Source organism: Pan paniscus, chromosome 1 (genome assembly GCF_029289425.2).
Source record: "Pan paniscus chromosome 1, NHGRI_mPanPan1-v2.0_pri, whole genome shotgun sequence".
NCBI classification, from domain to species: domain Eukaryota; kingdom Metazoa; phylum Chordata; class Mammalia; order Primates; family Hominidae; genus Pan; species Pan paniscus.
In genome coordinates, this window is record NC_073249.2 from 181,462,710 (window position 1) to 181,484,624 (window position 21,915).

The window sequence follows — 21,915 nt, forward strand, 5'->3', positions numbered from 1 at the left end:
AGATTAGACCAGGGAGCCCAACCTAACCCTAAGGGAGGAAATTCGGATGTGGGGCCTTCTCCTCTTAGGGTTGTGATTGCCAGGATCCCAGGTCTGGAAACAAATGGGAGGGGAAGGAGATGATGCAGAAAGTACTGGCCTTTTTAAGAGCTGTGGCTTGGCATACTGCTTCCCCTCTCTGAGTCTGTTTCTTCATTGGTAAAACAGGGCCATGGTATCAGCTTTGCTTTCATGAGTGAAAACATTCTGTGGTAAAATGCTGCTTGTATTTTTTATGACTAGTGAGAGTAACCCAGACTTGATTATTCTTCAGGACTCCTGGAGAAAGCACCTGGGGTGAAGCGACTAAGCTCACTGGATGACAAGATCCCCCACAAGTCACCATGCCCAAGACGTACCATCTGGCTGTCTCGAAGCCAGTCAGATATCTTTTCCCGTAAGCCCCCACGTACAGTGAGTGTCTTGGACCCATACTACAGGCCACGAGATGGTGCTGCCCGCACCCCCAAAGTCAACCCTTTTAGTGCTCGCCAGGACCTCATGGGGGGCAAGATCAAGTTTTTTGACCTGCCCAGCAAGTCTGTCATCTCTCTGGTATTTGACCTGGATGCACCAGGGCCCGGAACTATGCCCCTGGCTGACTGGCAGGAGCCCCTGGCCCCACCTATTCGCCGGTGGCGTTCCTTGCCTGGTTCGCCTGAGTTCTTGCATCAAGAGGCTTGTCCATTTGTGGGCCGGGAAGAATCGCTATCTGATGGGCCCCCACCACGCCTAAGTAGTCTCAAGTACAGAGTTAAAGAGATCCCACCATTCCGGGCATCTGCCCTACCAGCTGCTCAAGCCCATGAGGCTATGGACTGCTCCATTCTCCAGGAAGAAAATGGTTTTGGGTCCAGGCCCCAGGGGACCAGTCCATGCCCTGCGGGTGCTTCTGAGGAGATGGAGGTAGAAGAAAGGCCAGCAGGCTCAACTCCAGCCACCTTCTCCACCTCAGGCATAGGCCTGCAAACCCAGGGAAAGCAGGATGGGTGAGGGGGTTTAGTCCCTGCCTCACCTTGGGGATGGACCTTCAGCTGAAACCATATGGCCCCCTAGGTGCACAGCCGTGATTCTTCCCTGGAGCCTACAGAGCAGGCAGGCTAGGCCAAGCCAGGCTCAACTTCTGGGCTCCCAGTGCCCATTGGCTGTGTATGACGGGAGGCAGCAGTGAGAGGCCTTCCTAGTTAGGGCCAACAGCTGATACCAAGCCTCTGAGATCCGGCAAGGAGGTCTGCCTCCCACCAGACCCTCTCCAGTGTACTTCCCCAGATAGGACCAGAGGATGTCTAGTTCTAGGCTGAGCTGGCAGGCAGCTATTACCCCGGTTCTTTCCCCACCCCAGGTCTGTCTCTTGCCTTTTCTTGGGGCATATAAGCTACTGAGTGGAACATGGAGCTGACCAAGAGGCCGTAACGGTCATGGCTGTTTCCCAGACCTGAATATTGGGGTGCTTCTTGCCAGTATTCTAAGACATTTGAGTAATTGCTGTTTGCACTTACTGCATGGTCAGACCACGTCACTACATTTCTATGCAAGGGGACAGCAAGGCAGCGTGGTGGTCATGGCTCTTAGCTAACCTATTCAAAGACCTTTTCCTGTTGATTAATCTATTTTCATATTTATAAAGGAGTCTTAATGTTCTGCCCCATAAGACTTTCAACCTTGTGGTTGGGAGTGGGGCTGGTTTTGTACGCCCTAGGGCCTGCTTCTATGTATTTGTCAACATGTGATACATTCAATTGGTTAAATGGTTTATACAGGGACTGATTTGCTTCCCTTCCTGCCATGGCTGGAGCTTTGGGAACAGTCTGTCCTTACAGAGCTGCAATAAGAAATAACCAAAGATGAAGCTGGTCAAATATTTTCATAACTTGCTTCTGTTGATTTTTTTTTTTGTAAAACTTTCCCAAGACATTTTCAGACTTAAAAATAAAGTCAGTGTTACAGGTGCTGGTCAGCCTTCTTACTTGTACCTCAAACACTGGGATAAAGGAGGCGGTCCAGGGCAATGCAGTGATGTCTGTCAGGACATTCCCCCTCCCCTAAACTCAGTAGCAGTTGAGGATGACACTTCAGGCTAGAGAGACCCAAAATACCTCTGTTCCACCTGAGAGCAAGGTGGAAGTTGCATCAGCTACTGCCCCAAGCGAGCTTCATCTTCTGATTGTGGGCTTTGGAGGAACGAGAGAACTGGCTCTTGGCCACTGTGAGGGGTACAGCTTTGCCACTCAAATATACCTTATTGTGGCATTCAGGGAGCCAGGGTCCAGAGCTGCAGGGCTGCGGTCCCTGGCTCACTTCCACATAGGCCATCACATAACCTGTCATAAAGGCATCAAAACCAGCCCGGTGCAATCCATCCCCAGGCACTGGGTTAGGACTGGCTTGGCTCCCTGGCACTTCTGAGGTAGCTCTATCAGCTATTTCAGGCCTTGCTGCCTTAATCCCCATCTCTAAGTCATTTTTGTTGCCTTGCTTGGAGTGAGGCAGGTTCCTAGTTTCATCGGCAGCCACCTTCTCCTCGGTTTCTTCAGCCTTGATGCTATCCCCACAGACCTGCTTCTTGGGAGGACCATCCTTAGCTTCCCCAGAGGTCTGTGTCCCCGGTAGGTTCAATAAAGCCCTCTTCCGTTTTTCCCTACGTCGTCGCCGTCGCCGCTTGTCCTCTGCCACAGCCTCGTCAGTGTCAATGATAAGGTCAATATCGTGAGACTGAGGACACTGTGGTCCCAGGGGGCACCAGCCATAAGCCTAGGGGTGGGAAAGAGGCTTAGAAAGAGGCTCCAGGCATCAGAACCTTCCCTCCCAAGAAACAGGTGGGTGCTCTCACCGAGAAGTTGTCACAGATGCTGGTGGGATGAGGACGGTGGGTTGCTGGGGGCAGGCAGCAGCGGTAATCAATATGGTCCCTCATGCTGGAAGGATAGTTGCAGAACTCCAGGGTAAGGTGTGGGCTGCCAGCTGCCCGCTGCTTCCCATTTTCCCGTTCACTGCAACAGCGCAAGAGGGTAATGGTCCACTAGCATATAAGCTCCATAAGAGCAGGGTTTTGTGGTCTGTTTTGTTCACTGCTGAATCCTCAGCACCTAAAACACTGCCTGGGCACATGGTAGGAGCTCAATAAATATCTTAAGTGAATGAAATAAACTCGTATCAGGCCCCACCCCTTTCCCTCAACCATTTCCTCACCATTTCCGGAAGGCATATTCTAAGTAGGAGGCCACGAAACGGGCATGAAACTCAGCAGCATATTTGGTGTCATAAATGCCTGCTGGGAACATCTCACACAGGTCAGCGGTGAAGGTTCCCAGACTCTCAGGGAGGTGTGCATAGAAGTTCTGGTACAGGAACACCAAGTCTATAAGGCCATTGTGTAGCACCAGGGGCCGGCGGGCTCGGATTAGCTCCAGGAATAGGGTCCGTACTGACTGGCTCTGGCTCTCATCACCCTAGATGAAAGTAAAGGGGTCAATGAGGAGGACAGAGTCCCCCAGGGAGCCTCTTCTGCTGGGCACTTATCCCAGACTTCCCCACTTGGAACGCTCTCTCTCTACCTTACCCATTGCTGCCCACCCTCCTCATACCAGTCTTGTTTCCCAAGCCCTGTCACTAGTGATTCCCCATACTCCCTAAGAAGCAGATTCTCCCCAGACATCCAGCCTAGGGTAGGAAGAAATAAAGTCACAGAAAGGGCAGACTCAAGGCTAGGGAGGCTAGAGGCCTACCTTGTCATTGCCCTTATGGTAGGGGATGCCTTGGGCATACTGCTGGTTGAAGTTGAAGCCATGCTGTATCAGGAACTGCACAGACTTTGGTTCTATGACATACTCCTCCATGCACAGCAGAGTGAGATTGAACACTTGAGCCAGATAGGAATGTTCACCCTGGGAGAAAGAGAAGTCTGCTATATCAAGATTTCAGAGAGCCAAGCTAGGAGGATGCAAAAGCTTAAGAATGATACAATGGACTCTGGGGACTCAGGGGGGGAAAGGATGGAGGCAGGTGAGGGATAAAAGACTACGCATTGGGCACAGTGTACACTGGGTGATGGGTGCACCAAAATCTCAGAAATCGCCACTAAAGAACTTACTCATTTAACCAAACACCACCTGTTCCCCATAAACCTATTCAAATTAAAAAAAAAAAAAACAACTATCAAGTCAAAAAAAAAGATTTGGGAGAGAAATGCTTCCTATCTGATGTTCCCCAGAATCTCTCTACCCTCCACCCCACAGCCACACCTAGGATTGGGGTGAGATCAGCTCATACCTTGTCTGGCTGCCGCTTGAAGCAGGCGAGGCCCAGGGAAAGGATAGAACGGGTCCTGGCAGCATGACACACGGCCTTGTAACGTTCCTCGATGCACCTTGGGGTTGGGTATGGGGGTTGCTGTGGCTAGGAGTTAGCCTTATGAAGGACCCAAACCACCCAGGTCTGTGACCCCCCCACTCCACAGTTGAGGGCTGGCACTAAAGAGAAAAGGGCTTATACTTACTGGTTCAGCAAACTCTTCCTGTCCCCAAGCCCACTCAGCTCCTGTGGGTAGGTAAAGGGAGAGTTGTGACAGGCCTCTAGCACCAGTCCCTTCACAACCACCTGCCCTCCTTGTTTCCCAACTCTCACCGTGTCCACAGCCACGAAATTAGCTGTCTTTATGGCTAGCAGGAGGGATGGCCACATCTCCTTGAAGTTGTTGCTTTGCACATCCACTACGGGAACCTGGACTACTAGCTCCTCCCCAGATGTTGTGCTTTTGCTGACGCCACCTGGGGGTTAGGAGGGTGATGGATGTTCATGCTTAAGGAAAGAGCCCAGGGGAACAGACACCAAGCTAGGCCACGGTGATGGTGGTAAGGGGGGTAGTTTCCATTGGTAGCTTTTCCCACAAGCCTTTGTAACCCACGTGTTCTACACACAGGCCTTGGAGTGGAGAATGCCCTGAATTTGGGGAGAGGAAGCCTGAGTCTTCTACTGGCTAGTATGAGCCTGGGTAAATTACTTCCCACCTCGCTTTCACAATCTGTAGAGGAGAAAGTTGGACTAGACGACCTTTGATTCTTTTTTCCCATGTCCTGCAGGAAACATTTTGCAGGGCTTGAGGATCTCAGCTCCCTTAATATCCCACAGGGATCCATACTACTGTTCTCATGGTGCCCCAGCGCCACAAGCAACAGCTCCCAGTAAGCCCCAGAGCCTGGCAGTGCCCCACACCAGAGCTCCCAATACGTCCTACCTTCCTTTGGATCACAACGCTCAATCCACTCCACTGAACTGAATCACAACTATTATTACTAACCGTTATGAGCTCCAGACTACATCTCCCGCCATGCCTCCATCAGCCCCATGCTCCCAACGCTCCAGGCTTTTGCAGCCGGAGCCGCGGTGTACAACGGGACTTGTAGTCTCCTCGTGGCTACTTCAGGCGGAAGGAGCAGTCCTCTGAAGCTTGAGGAGCCTCTAGAACTATGAGCCCGAGGCCTTCCCCTCTCCCAGAGCGCAGAGGCTTTGAAGGCTACCTCTGGGAAGCCGCTCACCGTCGGAAGCTGCGGGAGCTGAAACTGCGCCATCGTCACTGTCGGCGGCCATGACACCGCTCGTCTCCCGCCTGAGTCGTCTGTGGGTACGCTGGACTTGCGCTCCGTCTCCTGGCGCGGTTCAGGCAGTCGGGGATGGGGCGGGGTCTCGCCGTCGGGTCGCCGAGGGGTCGAACTTCCGTTCAGACGTCCCGGGTCCGGCGCGGGGAAGGCAGCCTGGCGCGCGCTAATTGCCTATTGGCCTGTGCTGCCGGCTCGCCGCCCGGGTGGACCCGAGCCACGCCCCCTGGAGTGCGCCGGAAAGCCGGGCGCGCTAGAGCTCGCGGGAGGTAATCTTTCTCTCCTGCACTCGCGGCGGGAACGCGGGGCCTCCGTGTTCTGCTGTCTTCATCAGCGTGGGCCGCGGGTAGGGGGTAGTGGGGTGGCTGGGTTTGGGCTTTCCAGAGAAGGTGACGCTGCCTGAGCTGAGCTTAAAGCACGCCCAGGAGTTAGACTAGGAGAGGGTCGTGTGGGGGAAAGAAGGGCGTTCTGGGCATCGGTAAATTCCCAGAGAGGATGGAGAGCTCAGTGATCTCCAGAAAGTGAAAGAGGCGGGGAGTAGGCCATCGGAGGAGGCTGCCGAGGGTGTAAGAGCGACCGATTGGTAGGGAAGCTTTTGTAATAATCCAATCAAGTGATAATGTGAACTTGAATTAAGGCTGGCAGTATGGATGGCGAGGAAGGGACAAATTGTGAAGCAGCTAGGCGGTATAGTCGACCTAGAGGGTGATTGAACTTGAAAGAGGTTCCTAGGCCGGGCGCGGTGGCTCACGCCTGTAATCCCAGCACTTTGGGAGGCCGAGGCGGGCGGATTACCTGAGGTCCGGAGTTCAAAACCAGCCTGGCCAACATGGTGAAACCCCGTCTCTACTAAAAGTACAAAAAAAATTAGCTGGGTATGGTGCGGGCGCCTGTAATCCCACTACTTGGGAGGCTGAGGCAGGAGAATCGCTTGAACCTGGGAGGCAGAGGTTGCGGTGAGCCGAGATCACGCCATTTTGCACTTCAGACTGGGCAACAAGAGCGAAACTCCGTCTCAAAAAAAAAAGAGATTCCTATTGGAGACTAGTCCCTCCGTAAACACTACGATTCCCATCCACCTCTGCCTTCCAGTGCTCCTTTGTTACTCATTGTTTATAGTTAATCTTCAGCTTCTCTCAACTGAGCCCATTTCATCATTATTCAGAACTGCTTGGGCCGGGCGCAGTGGCTTATGGCCTGTAATCATCTTAGGAGGCCAAGGTGGGAGGATCGCTTGACCCTAGGAGTTCAAGACTAGCCTGGGCAACATAGTGAAACCTTGTCTCTACAAAAAGAAAATTAAAAATTAGTTGGGCATGGTGGTGCGCACCTGTAGTCCCAGCTACAGGAGGCTGAGGTGAGAGGATGGCTTGAGCCCAGGAGGTCGAGGCTGCAGTGAGCCATGTTCTCATTGCACTCCAGCCTGAGTGGCAGAGCAGCAAAGTGAGGGACACACTGTCTCTAAAAACAAAACAAAACAAAAAAAAACAAAAATAAAAAAACTCTTTGGATATCTCCTATCCTAAAAAAGGGAAACTCTTTTGACTATCCCCCATCCCATTAATTCATTTAACAGGTATCTATTGTGTACAGTTTACCTGGCACTGACTTTGGACACACACCAAACAAGAGAATCAGTCCTTGCACTCAAGTCGTTTTTTACAGTCAAATTCAGGAAGTACACACTGATGGAAAGAATCAAAGTAATGTAAAATTACATTAGGTAAGAGCTACAAGGCAGAAATATGTGATAGGATAAGATGAGGGGACCTGATTTGGACATTTCAGTCAAGACTTGAAAAATGATAAGGTGTTAGGTAAAAGCATAAAAGAGTCCAAACAGAGGAAATGGATTGTGTGAGGCCCCAAGGTGGGCAGACACACTTGAGGTGTTTAAGCAACTAAATTCAGTCAACCTTGGCTAGAGCATAGTGAGGGGATGAGGCTGATGGTGCCCGGATCACTGGACCTGCAAGGCTGTAGTAAGAGGACTGCCTTCTAAGAGCAAGGGTGTGGCAGCCAAATCCCTCCAATGGCCTATAAGGTACTTTGTGACCCTCCTCTCCCCACCTCATCTGGTTTACTTCTCTGACCTCTTCTACCACTCAGTCCCATCTCATTCCATTCTAACCACATTGACCTACTTACTGTACCACAGACATACCAGGCACCCTCCTTGGGGCCTTTGCACTCACTTAGAATGCTTTGGGTCTACCTTGACCACAGTCTTTAAAATTGCAACATTAAACCCCACCTTGGCACTCTTTTTTTTCCCCTCTTGGTCTAATTTTTGCTTTTTATGCTAATATTTATCACCTAACATCGTATGGAATTTACTTATGTTCATTATTCCTTTTCTGTCCCCATTAGAATATAAGCTCCCTGAGGGCAGGAACTTTTGATGTTTTATTTACTGAAGTATGCCAAGTGCCTAAAACTGCTTGGCACATATTAGGGGGCTCTATAAATATTTGCTCAATCTTTTTTTTTCTTTAAGAGACAAGGTCTTGCTGAGCCCAGGGTGGAGTGCAGTGGCACAATCATAGCTCACTGCAGCCTCGACCTTCTGGGCTCAAGCTGTTCTTCACTTCAGCCTCCAGAGTAGCAGGATTACAGTGTTGAGCCACCACAACCAGCTTGCTCAAGAATTTAATGACCCATAGTAAAGGCCTACAGCATTTAAAAAAGAAAGAAAAAGGAAAAAAGGAAGGAAGGAAAGAGGGAGGGAGAAAAAAAGAGAAAAGAAAGAAAATAAAAGAATATAATGGGGTGTCACCAGGCGCCGTGGCTCATGCCTGTATCCCAGCACTTTGGGAGGCCGAGGCGGGTTGATTGCTTGAGCTCTGGAGGTGGAGACTAGCCTGGGCAACATGGTGAAACCCTGTCTCTAACAAAAATACAAAAATTAGCTGGATGTGGTGGTGGTGTGCGCCTGTGGTCCCAGCTGCTTGGAGTTGGGGTGGGGTATTGGGGTGGGAGGATTGCTTGAGCCGAGGAAGCAGAGGTTGCAGTGAGCCAAAATCACACCACTGCACTCCAGCCTGGGTGACAGAGTGAGACCCCATCCCCCCCCCAAAAAAAAGAATGGGAAACCATTGAAGGTTACAAGGAAGGAAGTGACGTGATCTGGAAAAGATTCCTTTGCTCTTTGGAGAATGGATTGTAGAATGAATGTGGAAGTAAGCAGGTTTGGTGAAGGAAGTTTGGCTATGAAGGGAAGGAGGGTGGGATTTGATTGTGTTACGAGCCAAGGGGAAAATCTTTCCCTTTGCCCTCTGAAGATCTGCTGAAAAATCAGCTCACAAAAGGCAGGTTAACTGGAGAAAAGGCATACAAATTTATTAACATGCACATTGGGAGAACCACAAAGTGATTACCCATCTCCCTACAGAGTTCGTGAGTTTATATACCATCTGGCAAAACAGATTATGGGAGGGGTGTCTCACGTGTGTCCATGTGAAGAGACCACCAAACAGGCTTTGTCTGAGCAACAAGGCTGTTTATTTCACCCGGGTGCAGATAGGCTGAGTCTGAAAAAAAGGAGTCAGCAAAGGGTGGTGGAATTATCATTAGTTCTTATAGGTTTTGGGATAGGCAGTGGAGTTAAGAACAATGTTTTGGGGGCAGGGGGTGGATCTCACAAAGTACATTCTCAAGGGTGGGGAGATTATAAAGAACCTTCTTAAGGGTAGGGGGGAGATTACAAAGTACATTGATCAGTTAGCATGGGGCAGAAACAAATCACAGTGGTGGAATGTCATCAGTTAAGGCTATTTTCACTTCTTTTGTGGATCTTCAGTTGCTTCAGGCCATCTGGATGTATAAGTGCAGGTTACTGGGGATATGATGGCTTAGCTTGGGCTCAGAGGCCTGACAAGGGGTAGAAGAGAAATTCTGTTTTTCTGTTTTTGTAGAGACGGGGTCTTGCTATGTTGCAAGCCTAATCTCGAACTCCTGGGCTCAAGTAATCCTCCTGCCTTGGCCTCCCAAAGTGCTGGGATTACAGGCCTGAGCCAGCATGTCCAGCTCTATTTGTTTTTAAATAAACCAAACTTTGGCCAGAAGGAGATTCTGTTGAAGGGCAATAAAGGATTACTAGAGAGAATGGAATGGGGACAGAGGTTGACTTGTTAATAGTTCTCTTTGGAATTTGAGTGATCCTGAGATACACAATACCTGTGAAAGGGTTTGTTCAGGTGTGGTTACATGTTAGTCTTAGCGGGAGGGGAAGAAAAAACAAGTATTCTTTTTAGTGAGTTTGGACTTTAGGCAGATAAAGAGTTCCAGAGAACAACTTCATCCTGGCTTTGGGAGAGTCTGGGGTGGAAGGATCAGAGAGACCTTGCAGCTTCTTGAGTTCAGCATGTCAGAGGGCCATATTTTGGGTTATTGGTTTCTTTTCTTTTCTTTTCTTTTCTTTTGAGACAGTCTTGCTCTGTCTTTGTTGCCCAGGCTGTGCAGTGGCATGATCTCAGCTCACTGCAAGCTCTGCCTCCTGGGTTCAAGCGAGCACGTCTGGCTAATTTTTTTGGATTTTTAGTAGAGATGGGGTTTCGCCATGTTGGCCAGGCTGTTCTCGAACTCCTGGCCTCAAGTGATCTGCCTGCCTTAGCCTCCCGCAGTGTTGGGATTACAGGCATGAGCCACCGTGCCTGGCCTGGGGTATTAGTTTCTGAGTTCCAACAGTTAGACGGGATTGGAGGAGCAGGACCCTGAAGAGGAGGAGGGTAAGACAGTGCAAATGGAGGTAGATTTGAAGTTGGTTTTTTTTTTTCTGAAGGAGGAGGCAAGCTCTTTTGATGAAAATGAGGTGGTAAAGTCAAAGGTTTGGGGGGAGAGTTTGATACAGAGGCTTAGCAGGGACTGCATTTTATCACAGTATAAGAATGCTGGTTGTGGATTTGAAAGAACAAGTCGCTTAATCTCCATAAACCTCAATTTCCTTATAACTAAGGTGGAGGTGATACTAGTACATACCTCATAGAGTCACCAGGAGATTGAGAGATCCGGTAAAGCTCTTCATGGGGTCTGACATAGAGTAGGCACTCACAAAATATCAACTAATTTTAGCTGTTAGAGAAAAGGCGGCCATTATAACAGTTAGGGAGCAGTGAAAATCAACCAGGCACATTTTCTCATTGTTGATGGTCAGCCACCTATGGTTTACTAGATTAGGAATAAAAATAGCTAATCTCTGTTCTCCCATTGATTTGCCATCTGTTCTCAGACAGATCTTTTGTCCCTCTGATCCTTGGTTTCTTCTAGGATAAAATGAAGGTTTTGGACTTAATGACTACTACAGGCTGTTTCAGTGTAACCATGCTACATCTCTAAGAGGCAGAGAAACCGCCTACCCCCATTCTCCCAGACACACCTAAACAACCCCTATCCACACACAGTCACAGTAAGCATCAGAGATACACAAATGCTCCCAAACAGGAGGCTTTCATCCTTGACCCATCCCAGCCCTGGCCTCTCAGTCTTTGCATGTCTCCAGGGCTGTAACGCTGGCCCCCTTGAGGCCACTTGCTCAGCTGTACTAGTTGTATCTCAGTGCTGCAGCCAGCCAAGAGTAAACCCGTGAGCATCTTGAGAGTGCTTGAGAGAAGCTGGACCCTATGTGAATGGTGGATGAGAGGGAGATAGCTATCACCCTTGGAAGGCCTCAAGATTTGGCCTCATTGTGACTGACTGCTTTGGCTGGGTCTTTTTGTTTCAGGCCATCATGAGGAAGCCACGAGCAGCCGTGGGAAGTGGTCACAGGAAGCAGGCAGCCAGCCAGGAAGGGAGGCAGAAGCATGCTAAGAACAACAGTCAGGCCAAGCCTTCTGCCTGTGATGGTAAGGAACTAGGTTGTGGCCCAAGGCTCATTGGCCATGAAAGGCAGATTCAGGCTGGGAAGGGATTGTGATACGTATCAAGACATTAAGAGACTTACTAAGGGCCAGGTGTGGTGGCTCACACCTGTAATCCCAGCACTTTGGGAGGCTGAGGCAGGTGGATCCCTTGAGCCCAGGAGTTTGAGACCAGCTTGGGTAACATGGCGAAATCCCCTCTCTATGCTCGCGTGGTGGTGAGCGTCTGTAGTCCCAGCTACTTGGGAAGCTGAGGTGACAGGATCGCTTGAGCCTGGAAGGCAGAAGTTGCACTGAGTCAAGATAGTGCAACTGCATTTCAGTCTGGGCAACAGAGCCAGACTCTTGTCTCAAAACAAAAGAGACTCACTGAGGGTGTAATTCTGACTGTATTGCTGTGTGACATTGGGACAATTGCTCTGAATGGCTGCTTTCTTACCAGTAAAATGGAGCAGTAGTTCAGCATTTCCTCCCTCATGTGGCTTTCATGGGACCAAATGAATTTATGAGCCTGAAAGTGTTTTGTGAATAGGAAGGTCCTGCACCAGTATACATTCTACCTGGCTAAAACTATTAGGTTTTCATTATGGCTCAGAGACAAGCCAGTAGTACCACCCTGAGAAAATTAAGGCCAGAAACTTAGCCACAGCTACACACAATTACATAACTCTGGTCTGACTCCAGCTCCAAAGCTTAAGGGGGTTGGTTGGGGGAAGCCCTAAGTGGGAGCATACTGCCACAGGCTGCTGTGTCCCAAGACCCTGATGCACAGCCTGTGCAGGGATGATTGCTGAGTGTCCTGGGGCCCCAGCAGGCCTGGCCAGGCAGCCGGAAGAGGTGGTATTGCAGGCCTCTGTCTCCTCATACCATCTATTCAGAGACATAGCTGAAGTCACAGCCTTCCGAGGGAGCCTGCTAAGCTGGTACGACCAAGAGAAACGGGACCTACCATGGAGAAGACGGGTAGGCAGGCGAGGAGCAGGGACAGTGGGTGGGAGGCAGGCACCCAGCCCCCTCCACCCTAACTCCTCATCTGGGGTTGCACTGACAGGCAGAAGATGAGATGGACCTGGACAGGCGGGCATATGCTGGTCAGTACATCTCCTGAGAGCAGGGCCACTTTGCCTCGAGGCCCTTGGGTCTGGGGGCTGTGGGCCAGGTAGGGGCAGGTCAGCAGTGTCCTCATGCCAACCCCTTTCCCCCAGTGTGGGTCTCAGAGGTCATGCTGCAGCAGACCCAGGTTGCCACTGTGATCAACTACTATACCGGATGGATGCAGGTGACTCCAGGGGAGGAAGGGAAGGGTCATGGGTCAGACCCCAGATGAGAGCCTCTACTTTGGGGTGGGTGTAGAGAAGGCTTCCTCTACCACCTTCACCCTTGACCTTGTCTCTTTCTGCCTGCCTGTGGCTATAGAAGTGGCCTACACTGCAGGACCTGGCCAGTGCTTCCCTGGAGGTGAGAGCCACCCTAGGGTAGGGGAAATAGGAACGATAGAGGGACTGATGGGTGATCTCTTTGACCTCTGATCCTACCCACAGGAGGTGAATCAACTCTGGGCTGGCCTGGGCTACTATTCTCGTGGCCGGCGGCTGCAGGAGGGAGCTCGGAAGGTAAGGGGATGGCAGGAGGGTAGGAACCCAGGAGTCTTGGGTGTCTTATAATCTTGAGTCTTGCACTTCAATCAGGTGGTAGAGGAGCTAGGGGGCCACATGCCACGTACAGCAGAGACCCTGCAGCAGCTCCTGCCTGGCGTGGGCCGCTACACAGCTGGGGCCATTGCCTCTATCGCCTTTGGCCAGGTGATCTCACAGCCCACCCCCATTTTGTGCGTGCCCAGCCTCCTTCCTCCCAGCCCAGGCTAACTCTTTGGCCCCTCTGTGCCAGGCAACCGGTGTGGTGGATGGCAACGTAGCACGGGTGCTGTGCCGTGTCCGAGCCATTGGTGCTGATCCCAGCAGCACCCTTGTTTCCCAGCAGCTCTGGTAGGATGTTGGGGTAACAAGGGTGCTTCAGGGGTGTCTCCAAAGGAGCTCTGCCTCACAGCAGTGTTCCCTTCTTTTAGGGGTCTAGCCCAGCAGCTGGTGGACCCAGCCCGGCCAGGAGATTTCAACCAAGCAGCCATGGAGCTAGGGGCCACAGTGTGTACCCCACAGCGCCCACTGTGCAGCCAGTGCCCTGTGGAGAGCCTGTGCCGGGCACGCCAGAGAGTAAGCCTACTGGGGAAGGGGCAGTGAGAAGTCCTAAGGAGTGACTCTGCCCTATGACACTCAACCCTGTGCCTCTCAGGTGGAGCGGGAACAGCTCTTAGCCTCACGGAGCCTGTCGGGCAGTCCTGACGTGGAGGAGTGTGGTGAGCACCAAACCTAGCCCCCACCCCAACCCTTCCTGGCCCAGTCAGAAGCCCCATTCCAGTTCTTCCTCTAACCTGAGTAAGATTCTGCAGAACCCGGCCAAAGCCCGCTCTCTAGGTTGGCCCCTAAAGCCCTCTTGGCTTGAGTAGGGTTTGGGGATCTCCGTTCCCAGCTCCCAACACCGGACAGTGCCACCTGTGCCTGCCTCCCTCGGAGCCCTGGGACCAGACCCTGGGAGTGGTCAACTTCCCCAGAAAGGCCAGCCGCAAGCCCCCCAGGGAGGAGAGCTCTGCCACCTGTGTTCTGGAACAGCCTGGGGCCCTTGGGGCCCAAATTCTGCTGGTGCAGAGGCCCAACTCAGGTACCTGGATACTGGGCGTGGAGGGCAGTGGCATGAGTAACAAGAGAGAATGGAGGGAATCGGCAGCTGAGGCCTGACCCCTGCCTGGCTGCCCTCCCTCTCAGGTCTGCTGGCAGGACTGTGGGAGTTCCCGTCCGTGACCTGGGAGCCCTCAGAGCAGCTTCAGCGCAAGGCCCTGCTGCAGGAACTACAGCGTTGGGCTGGGCCCCTCCCAGCCACGCGCCTCCGGCACCTTGGGGAGGTAAGTGAGCAGCGGAACAGCCAAGGATGTTGGCTTTTGAGGCTATATCCACAGGCCTATTTGAACCCCTTGACCCTTCCTCCAGGTTGTCCACACCTTCTCTCACATCAAGCTGACGTATCAAGTATATGGGCTGGCCTTGGAAGGGCAGACCCCAGTGACCACCGTACCACCAGGTGCTCGCTGGCTGACCCAGGAGGAATTTCACACCGCAGCTGTTTCCACCGCCATGAAAAAGGCACTACCTTTGTTGTCTTTGTTGTACTTCCTTGTGTTTCCTACATGTTCTACATGAATATATTACTGTGTAAACAGGAAAAAAAAGCATTTTTTTTTTGAGACAGAGAATCGCTCTGTTGCCCAGGCTGGAGTGCAATGGCGCTATCTCGGTTGACTGCAACCTCCATCTCCCGGGTTCAAGTGATTCTCCTGCCTCAGCTTCCTGAGTAGCTCGGATTACAGGCGCCCGCCACCATGCCTGGCTAATTTTTGTATTTTTAGTAGAGATGAGGTTTCACCATGCTGGCCAGGCTGGTCTCCAACTCTTGACCTCAAGTGATCCGCCCGCCTCAGCCTCCCAGAATGCTGGGATTACAGGTGTGAGCTACCACACCCAGCCATGATTTTTTGTATTTTTAGAGATGGGGTTTCACCATGTTGGCCAGGCTGGTCTCAAACTCCTGGCCTCAAGTGATCCACCCGACTTGGCCTCCCAAAATGCTGGGATTATAGGCGTGAGCCACCATGCCTGGCCAAAAAAGCATATTTTAAACAAAAGTACTGGGACATGAAGTTAAGGGCAGAACACCGGTTTATCTCTTTTGGAAAAAGTGCCAGCCCTCACCTCCCTGTCTTCTTGTCTAGGTTTTCCGTGTGTATCAGGGCCAACAGCCAGGGACCTGTATGGTAAGTCTCCTAGGCCTCTCCCAACCGTGTCTCCCCAGGCCTGAGTCCATAGGTTTTTAGTCAGTTAACTAACGAATGTCTGGGTGAACATTCTCCACTCCAGGCTTCACTGGAGAGAGGAATAGTTCTTGACCTGGAGACCTTCCATTGTGGGGTGCAGGGTAGAGGGAAAGGAAAAAAATGATGAGGACTCTCCAGTGTCACAGGTGTGTGAAATGCCTGTACCGAGTTTTGTGGGATATGAATTGTGGAGCCATCAGTTCTTTTTTTTCTTTTTTTTTTTTTGAGACAGTCTCACTGTCACCCGATCTCGGCTCACTGCAATCTCCCACAACTGGATTAAAGTGATTCTCCTGCCTCAGTCTCCCAAGTAGCTGGGATTACAGGTGCCTGCTACCACACCCAACTAATTTTTGTATTTTTAGTAGAGACAGGGTTTCACCATGTTGACTAGGCTGGTCTCGAACTCCTGACCTCAAGTGATCTGCCCATCTTGGCCTCCCAAAGTGCTGGGATTACAGGCGTGAGCCACCACACCCATCCATGGGAGCTATCAGTTCTAATTGGGAGACGGATCAGGAAAGGCTGTTTGGAGGAAGCAGCTGGTAATCTGCGTCCTAGAAATGAATCCTTTTCTTCAGGTTTGGGAGGGGAATCAACCGTAGCGATGTTCTTTCCAGTCCCAAGAGTAGTGTGAGCAAAGGTGGAGCCCAGTGCAGGCTGCAGTGCTCAAGGAGCTGTGAGCAGTTGGTTTAGCTGGAAAGGTCAGCAGGGCCTGCTGGGTCAGTCAGGGTGTGAGCCCTAGGCTGCTGACTCATTTTAGGTGGAGGAGAGAGGAGTCAGATTTGCATTTTTAGGACAATTCGATTCCCTCAGGCAGCCTTTTGGAGGGTTGATTGATGGGGCAGATACTTGAGGCAGGATGAAAGCTCTACAGCATTCCAGGCTAAGCCTGAGCTAGATCAGTAGAGTCGGGGAAAGGGAGAGAGGACAAGGAGAGGATTCTCTGCTCCCCCTCCCCCAACTACAAGGCCTCCCTCCCTGCATTTTTTCACAGGGTTCCAAAAGGTCCCAGGTGTCCTCTCCGTGCAGTCGGAAAAAGCCCCGCATGGGCCAGCAAGTCCTGGATAATTTCTTTCGGTCTCACATCTCCACTGATGCACACAGCCTCAACAGTGCAGCCCAGTGACACCTCTGAAAGCCCCCATTCCCTGAGAATCCTGTTGTTAATAAAGTGCTTATTTTTGTAGTTATTTTATGTTGTATTTTTTTGAGATGGGGGTCTCGCTATGTTGCTCAGACTGGTTTCGAACTCAGGTGATTCTGGCCTCAAGTGATTCTCCCACTTCAGCCTCCTAAAGTGCTTGGATTACAGGCATGAACCACCACGCCCGCCCTTTTGTAGCTATTTTGGACAGCCACCCTCTCCCTAGCCCCCTCACCCCTTATATCTGAGGGAGGGACCCAGAAAAGTGGTGACGTTCTGCTTGGTTCTGACTTTCTCTGGCTGAACTCCCAGCCAGCCCCGGGCAGATGGGGTTGGCGTGGGGGTGCTGTCCAGACTGTTCTGTCCTCCAACCCCCAGGAGAAAGGCAAGGCAGCTACAGGGAGAACCTGCCAGTGGCTGACACACAACACCCTCTGTCTACGTCTCAGGTCAGCTCTAATTGGTGTGGAGTGGTGGCATCACTCTGGAGCAGGTAGTTGGGCTCAACTCTCACCCAGCCCCTCCCCACCTGCAGTGGTCGCTCCCTAGGGGGAGAGGAAGCACAGGAGAAGATTTGTTCTGTTTTAAATTCCTACCTCAAATACGAAATAATTTATTTAGGGTTATGTTACATACGGAGTGAAACAATACAGAAAAGCAAAGGGCTAATAATGACAGGATTTGAGGAGTGGGTGGAGGAAATAGAATCACAGCGGGACACAGGGAGGACTCGAAAGTATTGGTTATGTTCTGTTTCCTAGTGTGTAATTCTTTTATTGTTCTTTGTATCTTACATATTTATTATAGACTGTATATAAGAAATGTTTTAGTTTTAAAAAACCCCACCTCTTTGGAGCCCAATGAGAGACACGGCTTCTGGCAGGCACTGATGAAATGGAAGTCACACCTGCCCCCCGGAGGCAAAGCCTTTCACTAGTTGGGCCTCCTGCAGATGTTCCTCAGTTCTGTGCTGGTCTCCCCAGAGCTGCAGGACAGCTGGCTGCACCCAGCCCTGGGCATCCTTAGGCTTCCTGGCTCCTGGCAGATTGCTCCTGTACGGACTGCCACAGAGCTCTGATGTTGCCCTGACCAAAGCCAGTGGCCCCCTGCCTCTGAATCAGCTCCAGGAAGAAAGTGTCCTCAGTAAAAAGGGACTTGGTGAAGACCTGAAGCAGAAACTTGCCTTTATCACCATCTAGCAGGATCCCCTGTCGAGCAAGCAGATGAGGCTCGTGCCCTGCAGCTCGGATCTGCCTCTCCTTTCCTGGCTGCTGGTAGTATGCCCCAGGGGGAGCCAGGAACTGGCCTCCAGCAGTTGCCACCCCCTCAGTGGCCTCCACAATGTTAGGCGTATACAGCCCCACGTGCTGCAGGCCTGGCCCCTTGTGCCGGGCCAGGAACTGCTCCACCTGGTCCTGTCGTGTCGTCGCCCCCGGAAGGGACTCAGCCAGAACGAGAGTGGGGACAATGCTGCCCGGCTGGGCCTGCAGGGCTGTAAGCCTCAGTCCCCCAAGCCCAAACCCTGCTGTCATTTCGAGGCCCAGCTCGGGATCCTCACCTGGGCTCAGCGGCAAGTGGCAAAAGCCCAGGCAGTCGTGGAACCAGCGCAAAAGTGTGGGGGAGCTGCCGGGGGTGCAGGCCAAGGTCAGGTGGTCCACGCGGCTGACCCACCCGGGGCCAGGCGCAGAGGACACGGGCCTGAAGCCGGGTAGGAAGGGTCCGCGGTAGCCGGCGCGCTCCAGCAAGGTCAGGCTGAGGATGCCGGCAGGCGAGCTGACCACGGCGTAAGTGGCGGCACCCTGCGCGTCCCGCACGCGAACGGGAGGGACAGGCACGCTGCAGCCCAGCGCTGCCAGCTCCCGGGTTGCAGCGCCGGCGTCCGCCACGTCGAAGCACAGGTTTGTGGCGCTGGGCACGGCGTGACGCGGATCCAGGCCGTACAGCGGCTCTCCAGACCCTGCGCCCTCGTTCACCAAAAAGACCGCGTCGCCGCTGCGCAGGGCTAGCTGCCGCCAGCCGTCCACCTCCCGCGAAGCCAGGGGCTGGAAGCCGAAGAGGCGCTGCAGGTCCCGGGCTAGGGGCTGCCCGGCGGGCACGTGGAAGGCGATGTGGCACAAACGAAGGGCGGGCGCGGCCATGGCGCTCTGGACGGCGACCTAGACTTGTCCTTCTGGGGCCGCTTACTTGTGGTTGGGGACTTCGGGGCTCTCAGTCCTGGGCTGATCGTCCGGAGTTGGGGAGTCCGGCTCACCCCGCAGAGCGCGTTCCTCGCTTTCTTCCGGAAAGAAGTCACCCGCCGACCCCTGAGAGCTCGCGGTTCTCCCTGCAGCGCCACCCCAGCCAGGAGCAGCGTCTGGACCACCGGGTCTCAGTGAGCCGAGCTGCTGGTTGTGAGAACCACGCGGTGCCTGTGCTCGCGCCAAGCAGGAGAAAGAGGGCGGAGCCCGTGACTCCGCCTTTGACTCCCCACCCCCTCCCCCACACCCTGTCGCCTAGGATACTGCGGGGTCGCCGAGCTGCTCTTTCCCCGGGCCTCACGCCTGGTCACCTCCTTGGGCACTGAGCCTCCCTTCCCCAGCCCAGGAACTCACAATGGCTGCCTTCACTCGGCGCCAGGCACTGGGCTCCCACTCATCCCCCCAACCTCACAGCAAAGGGACTCAGCCCGGGTTCAGGGAAAGAGTTGGAATTCTCTCTCCACAAGCACGGAATTTTTTAGCACTTTCATGTTTTTTCTTTAAGTTCTGGAGTTTGCCTCTAAGTCTTAATGTTCCCTGGAATACACACACACACACACACACACACACGTTTATATGTTTTGAGACAGGGTCTCACTCTGTCACCCAGGCTGGAGTGGCACAATCACAGCTCACTGCAGCCTCCACCTCCTGGGTTCAGGCGATTTTCCTTGCCTCAGTGCACAAATAGCTGGGACCACAGGCAGACGCCACCACACCCAGCTAATTAAAAATAATTTTTTTTTTTAGAAATGGGGTCTTGCTATATTGCCCAAGCTGGTTTTAAACCCCTGGGCTCAAGCCATCTTTCCACCTCAGCCTCCCAAAGTGTTGGGCAATCTCTCAACCAGTCCTGTCTCTTTCTTCAATCACCCTTCTGTCAACATCATTTAACCCCTTGTCCCAAGCAAGATTTGGAGGAAAAATCTGACGGTTCGGGATCTGAAAGCAACAGCTGCCTGGCTTTCATTCCCCTTCCCCATCCTTTGAGGACTGGAACACAGGCCCTCCTTGCTCTTTGCAGCTTCCTGACTTGGCATTGAGCCAGAGATTTCTGTGGTGGGGGCACTTCTGGCTCTGAAACCCAGAATTGTGTGAGATGACTGGATTGAGGAATTTGTAGTCTTCTGGAACTTCAACTGAGTGGCCCTTGAAGGGTTAGGGAAGGGCATCTAAGAAGGGCAAAGGGCATAAGCAAAAACTCAGTAAGAGTGTGAGCCAGACTCTTAGAGGAGCAATGGGCCATGCTGTTAGGGAGGCATTTAGGATGAATGCCACAGTCCAAGGCATCACAAGAAATTTTTTTGTCAGGCAGCCTGATCTACTGGGTTTCATTGGCAAGAGGGAGAAGGATGTCATAGGGGACAGGGGCTAGCTGGATGTCATGGTGTTCAGGCCTGCAGGCAGGAGGGCAGTACCCAAGAGCTGGTCAGGGTGGTAAAAGGTACTTGGTGCTACTCTGCAGACCAGTGAATGTGAGGACATGAGTTCCAAAAGCCAGACAGACCTGGGTTTGAATCACCAGCAACACTTACTGTCTGTATGGGCAAGTTGCTTAACGCCTCTGAGCCTTAATTTGCCCATCTGTAAAAATGGAAATAATAGTACCTACTTCAAAGAGTTGTGATTAAGTGAGGTGGAGTAAGTGTTCAGTAAATAGTAGCTGTTGCTATTGTAGTTACTGTTTTTTTTTTAATTATTTTTATTTTCCCACATATTCTAATATTTATTTATTTTAAAAAGTTTTTCAGAGCTGGGCACAGTGGCTCACACCTGTAATCTCAGCACTTTGGGAGGCTGAGGCAGGCAGATCACCTGAGGTCAGGAGTTCAAGACCAGCCTGGCCAACATGGTGAAACCCCATCTCCACTAAAAATACAAAAAATTAGCTGTAATCCCAGCTACTCGGGAGGCTGAGGCAGGAGAATCACTTGAACCCAGGAGGCGGAGGTTGCAGTGAGCCAAGATCATGCCATTGCACTGTAGCCTGGGCAACAAGAGAGAATCTGTCTCAAAAAAAAAAAAAGAAAAGAAAAAAGTTTTTTTAGAGATGAGGTCTCACTCTGTCACCTAGGCTGGAGTGTAGTGGCATGATCACAGCTCACTGCAGGCTCCAACTCCTGGGCTTAAGCAATCCTTCCACCTCAGTCTCCCAAGTAGCTTGGGACTACAGGTGCACACCACCGTGCCTGGCTATTTAGTTATTGTTTTATTTTATCTCATGATACAATGCCAGTGGTACCTCCCAGAAGGTGTTGTGTGGCCTGCTAGAGAGATGGGGACAGGGGCTTCACTGGCATGGGCCAAAGGCTAGGCAGCCTACTCAATGAGCAGCTCACCCCAAGGAATCCTGGGTAGTAAGAAAGGAAAGTAAGTCTTGGGGGCCCCAAATCACTAAGCTAAAAGGAAAAGTCAAGCTGGGAACTGCTTAGGGCCAATCTGCCTCCCATTCCATTCAAAGTCACAGTAAGAGTTAAAGAAAGAGGAAAGAAACACAAAAAGCAGCTCAAAAATCAAACCTGAGAGGGGCTTCTGGCTGATTTCAGTCAGGAGTGCTCTCTCTTACAGACTATTTATTTATTTATTTATTTAGAGATGGATTCTCACTCTGTCACCAGGCTGGAGTGCAGTGGCGAGATCTCAGCTCACTGCAACCTCCGCCTCCCGGGTTCAAGCGATTCTCCTGCTAGCCTCCCAAGTAGCTGGGACTTACAGGCACGCACCACCATACCCAGCTAATTTTTGTATTTTTTTGGTAGAGACGGGTTTCACCATATTGGCCAGGATGGTCTCAATCTTTTGACCTCATGATCCGCCTGCCTCCACCTCCCAAAGTGCTGGGATTACAGGCGTGAGCCACCGCGTCTGGCCCAGACTAACAGTATTTATTGGAGAGAGCTTGGAATGTTTCTGTGTCGGGGAGAAGTTTATGGTGGAGTTGGAATGTCTCTGGTTGGAGGGGAGGTTATCTTGAGGCTGACACCTCTCCAGCCGAAGGGGAGGTTATCTTGGGGCTGGCATGTCTCTGGCTGGGGAGGGGCTTGGAACGTTTCTGGTCAGAGATGTCATTTGTGGTTTATGGTCATGCTGACCTTAGCCATTAGGCTGATGCCCTTTGGAT

The 21,915-nt window shown here is 51.9% G+C and overlaps 4 protein-coding genes across 39 annotated transcripts in view; 2 read left to right on the forward strand and 2 right to left on the reverse strand.

Annotated features, from left to right (window-relative positions):
* The window catches only part of TESK2 (testis associated actin remodelling kinase 2), a 147,679-nt gene extending 145,690 nt beyond the window's left edge, over nucleotides 1-1,989 (forward strand). For all 5 annotated transcript variants that reach the window (XM_003812778.5, XM_034963725.3, XM_055093841.2 and 2 more), the window contains one exon: nucleotides 314-1,989. In XM_003812778.5, coding sequence (XP_003812826.1) covers nucleotides 314-1,032 — 719 coding nt within the window. In that variant the 3' untranslated portion in view covers nucleotides 1,033-1,989. The remainder of the gene's footprint in view (nucleotides 1-313) is intronic.
* On the reverse strand, nucleotides 1,901-5,711 carry TOE1 (target of EGR1, exonuclease). 2 transcript variants are annotated; one of them, XM_003812776.7, is made up of 8 exons: nucleotides 5,574-5,711; nucleotides 4,663-4,805; nucleotides 4,535-4,575; nucleotides 4,309-4,405; nucleotides 3,765-3,923; nucleotides 3,229-3,488; nucleotides 2,870-3,029; nucleotides 1,901-2,790 (listed from the first exon to the last, which is right to left on the reverse strand). In XM_003812776.7, exons 1-8 carry the CDS (start codon nucleotides 5,623-5,625, stop codon nucleotides 2,170-2,172), a joined length of 1,533 nt encoding a protein of 510 aa, XP_003812824.1. In that variant the 5' UTR covers nucleotides 5,626-5,711; the 3' UTR covers nucleotides 1,901-2,169. The 2 variants fall into 2 exon arrangements, with proteins under 2 accessions (XP_003812824.1, XP_008963499.1); XM_008965251.4 differs by having other exon boundaries at nucleotides 5,556-5,684.
* On the forward strand, nucleotides 5,519-16,603 carry MUTYH (mutY DNA glycosylase). 31 transcript variants are annotated; one of them, XM_063607962.1, is made up of 17 exons: nucleotides 5,519-5,659; nucleotides 11,353-11,473; nucleotides 12,261-12,451; nucleotides 12,540-12,579; nucleotides 12,694-12,767; nucleotides 12,905-12,946; nucleotides 13,030-13,101; nucleotides 13,177-13,290; nucleotides 13,376-13,473; nucleotides 13,554-13,698; nucleotides 13,778-13,841; nucleotides 14,015-14,203; nucleotides 14,308-14,444; nucleotides 14,530-14,682; nucleotides 15,309-15,350; nucleotides 15,639-15,736; nucleotides 16,408-16,603. In XM_063607962.1, exons 1-16 carry the CDS (start codon nucleotides 5,624-5,626, stop codon nucleotides 15,696-15,698), a joined length of 1,578 nt encoding a protein of 525 aa, XP_063464032.1. In that variant the 5' UTR covers nucleotides 5,519-5,623; the 3' UTR covers nucleotides 15,699-15,736; nucleotides 16,408-16,603. The 31 variants fall into 31 exon arrangements, with proteins under 31 accessions (XP_063464032.1, XP_063464036.1, XP_063464019.1 ...); XM_063607966.1 differs by having other exon boundaries at nucleotides 15,643-15,736; XM_063607949.1 differs by lacking the exon at nucleotides 15,639-15,736.
* A 705-nt stretch (nucleotides 16,604-17,308) lies between these two features.
* Nucleotides 17,309-18,978, reverse strand: HPDL (4-hydroxyphenylpyruvate dioxygenase like). Its single transcript, XM_003812780.5, has one exon. It carries the CDS (start codon nucleotides 18,693-18,695, stop codon nucleotides 17,580-17,582), a length of 1,116 nt encoding a protein of 371 aa, XP_003812828.1. The 5' UTR covers nucleotides 18,696-18,978; the 3' UTR covers nucleotides 17,309-17,579.
* Between the last annotated feature and the right edge of the window lie 2,937 nt (nucleotides 18,979-21,915).